We start from the raw sequence: 5,904 nt of genomic DNA, 5'->3' as shown, positions 1-5,904 counted from the left end.
ATGAAGGAGTCAGGGAAGGTTTTCTTTTTTAAAAAGCGCCTATGTAAAGAACTGAAATGTCGGAGATATTTAATCATTTGAACTAAAAATTATAATAATAATAATAATAAATATAATAATAATCATCTGTAATTCGTAATAAATAGTATATTTTATATAAAGAAGAGCTATTCCATATGCTTATTAAGAAATTATTAATTGTTTTCAGAAAAGTATTTTTTTATTTTACTATCAGAAAGTGTAATTTTTCAGACAGTTCATACACCGATGAACTGCTGAGAAATACTGTTAAATTCGTGTAAAAACAATATAAATATGACATAAGCTATACTAGTTTTAATTTAGTGCAACCGCGTGTTTGTAATATGAAGTCCCCACACTGATCCGACATTTTTCTAACCGTTCATCGCGCGGTTGCACTTTACTGAAAAAATACTTATTTGTTTAAAAAGATCATGATACCTATAGAAAACTCTAACAAATGAGCGGGCTCTCCACTTTAGCCCATTAAAATGGTGAACTATTTCAAATGAGATCCTTAAAAATGTAAACTGGGTCGCGCTTTATTCTGCCAACACAGATCCGAAAAAGTCACGTGGTATAGGCACCGTGTTATGGCGACTGTCACGTTTAAGTCCCTGCTGTTGTTGCACCAAAGGGTCTATTGTCTTCCGTTTGTCCGGACGTCCGTCTTTCCGTCCTCAATAACACCTCTAGATGAAAGTAACTATACTTAACTACACTTCTGGAGTGATTCAATTAGTAAGCAAGACCAAAAATTGTGAAGATCAATTTGCGATATATGTGCAATACTTTTCACGCGGCTTAAAACGTCTGCTGAATATTAAAACCGCAACACTTTTCAAACTTCAATATCTCAATAATGACACAAGATTTCAATTTAAAGTTTTATATGTGATTCCTTGACTACATGATGTGCAAGCTCACGATAAAATCGTTCCTCCGTGACGATCGTGTGCTTAAGCACGTGTTGTAGGTAGCCTGCAAAATGCCGATTGCGCGGTTGCGTTCCTAAATATTCATTGTTTTTTAATTAATTCTTTGTTTTCCTGGTGTTATAGCCAGCCTAAAATGATGAACTTCAAATAAATAAACAAAATATCGCGTTTCACAATTTTCCACCAAAAGATGAAACCATACCTAACCCACGTATTAAAGCGTCCGATCGTCAGGGATGAATTATTTTATCGTGAGCGTCCACAGAATGGTGTAAAATGTTAGCATGTACACTTGTAAATCTAAATCATTACTCACACTTAAGACATTCGTGTTTGAAAAATTCTTATTTGAAAAATTATTGCGTTAAAAAAATTCTTCAATTGAAGATGTAGCACACCAAATTTACATGATACTTGAATTTCACTTGAAATACAAATGTAAAGCACAATATATACGCGCCAGGGTTTTTAATAGGTGACTCCTAAGTCAATATAAGTACAACAAAACATCAAAATAGTCGATACAATACGAATGACAATCATTTTCTTTGCTCCAATGGAAATACTTTTTCAAGTCATATCTACTTCTTAATGTGCATTCTTAGCGCATGGTCATTTGCACAAATTTTAAAGATGTGTTGCTCCCAGTGATCTTTAACCAGTGAATTCCTTTCCATTCGGGCACGTCATCTTCTTCCTTGAAGTATTTACCGTTTAGATGTGCACTGTAACAGTAATCAAACCACCAACCATCCCCATAGTAGCTTGCACAAGACAGACTGTTCTGGTCATTATCTCTATCGAAAGTTGAAAACGACCGACCGTTTTGAACAGCACTATCCATTCTACTAGTACAAGCCGTTAATAAACAGTCTCCTGCGTCCCCAGTGTATCCGGCCACATTGAGCTTATACTTCTCAGACTCTGATGATAGTTTGAACTCAGAATACAGCGCATATCGCTGTGTTCCATTGACCATCTCCATATCAATCCTCAGCTCTCTCGGTTTGTCCTTAGTCAGCTGGTAGATATGGCCATTGCCCAACCAGAATTCACCACTCAAGTCACCGAAGCCAGCTTTGTAATCTGCCCAAGTGCGGTTGAAATCTACAGACCCGTCTTTTCTCCTCTGCATTACTATCCATCCCTTGTTCGTGGAGTCAAACTTACAATACACTTTTATGCCGTCTATGTACAAATCGGGATATATTGTATATTCGCCACTCTTAACTACGCTGTCACAGGATTGAGGAAAGAAGGGACGTAGATGCCGAAATAACATATCAGTTTTGCTCTTCAAGACTTCATTCGACGTTTTAAGATTGGCAGTATCTGATGTTATCCGATATATTTCCTGTAATGCATTCAATGAACGGTTCGTCAATGACTCATTTAAATGAATTAACCCGTGTTATTTATATCTTTTTGACACGCTGCATATCTAAGGCTAATCACCATGGTTTCTTTTTGTATGGTGTCTATATCTAAACGTAATGTCTTTTCCGCACTGTATAATCTTGTTTCAACTTTGGAACATTTTTCGCTGGTATTTCTTATTTAAAAATCTTGATGTTTTTCATTTCTTGAAATTCTGCAATTGTTTTCTTCTTTAATTGTGATTATTTCTGAACGTAATTGCGCCATTTTTTCATTTTTAATGGTGTCAATTTCTGAACGTAATGTCTTTTCTGCATTGTTTAATCGAGAATCCATGTTGTTAAACTTTTCGCTGACATTTCCGATTTCAAAACCATGTTGTTTTCTCATTTCGTGAAATTCCTTTCGAAGCATAATATTTTCTGATTTTTCTCTCTTAAATGCCATCATTAAACTTTCATATTTACTCAAAATCGCTCCACAATCACAAGTCCCCTGTTGTACTTTAAAAACTTGTTCTTCGTCATGTCTAACAAGCTGTCCTGAAGATCCTGTAAGCCTGTTAGAAAGCGTAGATATGTCCTCTATTCTAAAGTCCCTTTTTTCTTTCAGATCCTTTCGTAACTTACGCAATTCATCTCTTAAGCTTTCAATGACATCATTTCGAATATTAAAAACATGTTCATCAAGACTATCCAGTCTTTTAAGAATTCTCGGTGTCAATGTTTCACTTAACATCTGTGAACAAACAGTTTGATGTAAAACTAAATATAGCAAGTACACTAACATTTTGTTTGTAAAATACTTAACTATATTTCTATATAGCGCACGTGTAAGACACAGTATTGCTACAAAGAGCTTTATATTAAAACACAAGAAACGCTCGGCTTCAATCTATCCGACACCCAACAACATGCCAAACATTTGTCATGGTAACCAATGCGCTAGCTTATACGTTAAACGTTATCTCTGCAATACACAATATGTTTCCTAGCAACGTTAAACCCCATAATACAGGGTACTAGTAATTCGATAGGTTTCAATTGAAGCTATACATATTTTTCTGCTACAAACAGAAATGGTGAAGGAGTTTAATAATGTTTAAAGCAGCGTGTCTAAGTCGAAATCAATGTATTAACAAAACGATATCGACGAAAAAATACTATCAAATATATTTCCGTGCATATTTCGTAGGTGCCGGAAAATAGCACCATATTTTACATGGATAATCTATTGACTAGAATATTTGAATAAGGCAATTCATTTAAGAAAGTTTTTAATAGTGTATCTTGCAATTTATAGAAACTAGTTAAAGTTTATGTCATGTTTTATTGTTCCAAAAATGCTTTAATTCCAAATAACGTTTAAATCAATATGTTTCTGTTTTCCAACTGTAGATCCATAATCAAAAGGGTCTAATAAAGAGAAATGCAGCACCAAAACACAGCCCGTTTATGATGTCGGTGTGACTCAGCTAAGAGCTGGGCTGAAATAAAACAAGACATGTTTACAAAACTAACATGTCCACAAATTGCGTGTAACGAACATCTGACTTGCAAAATACCGATTGGTCAAGAAAATTTTTGAAATTGCATATAAGCATATACACGTTATATTAATTTTTTTATATACTTTTTCCTCCCATTGCTTCCAAACGTTTATTTATATATTTATCTTTTATTGTATTTTCACAATCAAAACTACATGCTGATGTATCAGCATATATCTAACAGATATCTAACATGATGCAACATATCTCACCATCAACCGGTTATATATTTCTTTGTCATGTGTTACATGCGGAATGATGGGCATATTGCCTCTTTTCCTGAATAAACATCTACATTATGTTATATTTTCCTCAGTACATGTGTTATCTTGTACTACGTATTATATAACAAATGCTATATTATTGGATTGTAAAACATTTCACTTGTTCATATGCCTTTGTATTTTTATAGAGAATATATTGTACTTCATAACATTGTGTAACAATATGCATGTTTTATTATGACCTTGACTTTGATATGTGTAGAACATCTTTTGTATACTTTTGTGTACTCATGGGCATTTCTGCCCCGATGTATTTGGAAATAAATCCTAAATCCTATATTAAACAGGCGACTGCTGAATATACCGTTGGAATAAATCCGCATCTATTACTACGCAAACTGTTTTAGTTTGTGTCAAACTATCTCACTTCGGAGTTGCTACACCTGTTTGATCATTGCGTGTTTGTGTGTGTGTTTTCTTGGAAAAAAAGGCGCGGATTTCCTTGAAGGTTTGGACTGGGCCAATTACATCAACATTTATACAGAGGAGAATGTAGACAAACATTGCTGCATTTCTGGTAAATCTGATTGAAGCTCCGTGTTTCACGATCTTGAGATGCTTTTACAAAATAGACATAATGCCGGAATAAATATACATTACATATGTTTAATTCTAATTCTGTTTATGATGGGTATTTGGACAAACATAGCTGCGGGAAGGATCAATCTCAGTGTAGCTTTGTGTTTCAAAGCTGAGTTTAATTCCATTGGAATTGTCGGCGATGCAATGAGCCTGTTTATAATGTCAATATGCATGTTGATATAATACAGATTCTATTTTATTAATTAGTTATTATACGCAGTGTTGTTTTAGAAATGGTAATCTCTGTTTTAATATCTTTTGTAATTAATGAAACAGGCGCTGTTATAAGAACATGTTGTTTACTTTATTTTGTTTATTTTTAATTTTGAAATATTTTTGTGATAACATTTTAAATCCAATTGTTTTTTGCGATATATTGAACAAATAGTGATACAATATTACTATTGAACAGAGCATGTTTGTTTTGCTATTTTAGTATTGATTTACATCTGAATTATGATTATGATTTGTTTAGAGAGTAAATTGTATGCAACTGTAATTCAATAGTCAACAAACTTTGTACATTGTCTTCTTTGATCAGTACTTTGTAACAGTCAGATTGTTTTTAAAAGTATGCCTCTGAAACTGCGATCTCAATCAACCGTTTATATACTGTTTGTCATTAGAAACGAATATTTAAAAGAAATGTCTAACTAAAAAGGTGCGAACTATGTATTTCACTAGGTCAGTTTTTAAACAAAGACAACTACACCATGTTTAAAGCAATAATGTGGCTGTCATCGGAAACATTTACCTTAACTTAAGTGACAGCTATTGAATTGAAAGTTCAATACACGGTAATTTTCCTTGTGTATTGTAAAAATGAATTTTGTTTGAACTGAACATCTATTTATGCAAAACGTCACGCTAAAACGTCGAGTATGGTATTCAAGTTCAATCCTGTATAAAATGTCAGTTTGAAGCAAAGAAGCACTCATGTGTAGCTTTAACGTTTCGTTTGCGATTAAAAAACAAGTGATTTTATTTTACCTTTTAATCTTTGACAGGTCTCTGAATGCATTTTGTAAGTTTGTAAGGATTGTTAGTTGCTACGCCTTGTTTTTTGCTTTGTATGCTATTTTCTAGTGATGCTTTTGTTGATGTGTGTGACTTATCTTGGTAGGTTAGAGCATATTTGTACGTAGATTGCGAG

The 5,904-nt window shown here is 33.6% G+C and overlaps 1 protein-coding gene across 1 annotated transcript; it reads right to left on the bottom strand.

The window, feature by feature from the left end:
• Positions 1–629: 629 nt before the first annotated feature.
• On the bottom strand, positions 630–2,359 carry LOC127857513 (fibroleukin-like). The gene has a single exon (XM_052393916.1). It carries the CDS (start codon positions 2,239–2,241, stop codon positions 1,561–1,563), a length of 681 nt encoding a protein of 226 aa, XP_052249876.1. The 5' UTR covers positions 2,242–2,359; the 3' UTR covers positions 630–1,560.
• Between the last annotated feature and the right edge of the window lie 3,545 nt (positions 2,360–5,904).

This window comes from Dreissena polymorpha, chromosome 14, assembly GCF_020536995.1.
Source record: "Dreissena polymorpha isolate Duluth1 chromosome 14, UMN_Dpol_1.0, whole genome shotgun sequence".
Lineage (NCBI taxonomy): Eukaryota > Metazoa > Mollusca > Bivalvia > Myida > Dreissenidae > Dreissena > Dreissena polymorpha.
This window is presented reverse-complemented; position numbering and strand designations above follow the sequence as displayed.

Coding starts and splice junctions, on each gene's coding strand:
- LOC127857513 (XM_052393916.1), bottom strand. CDS start 2,241: ATGTTATTTCGGCATCTACGTCCCTTCTTTCCTCAATCCTGTGACAGC.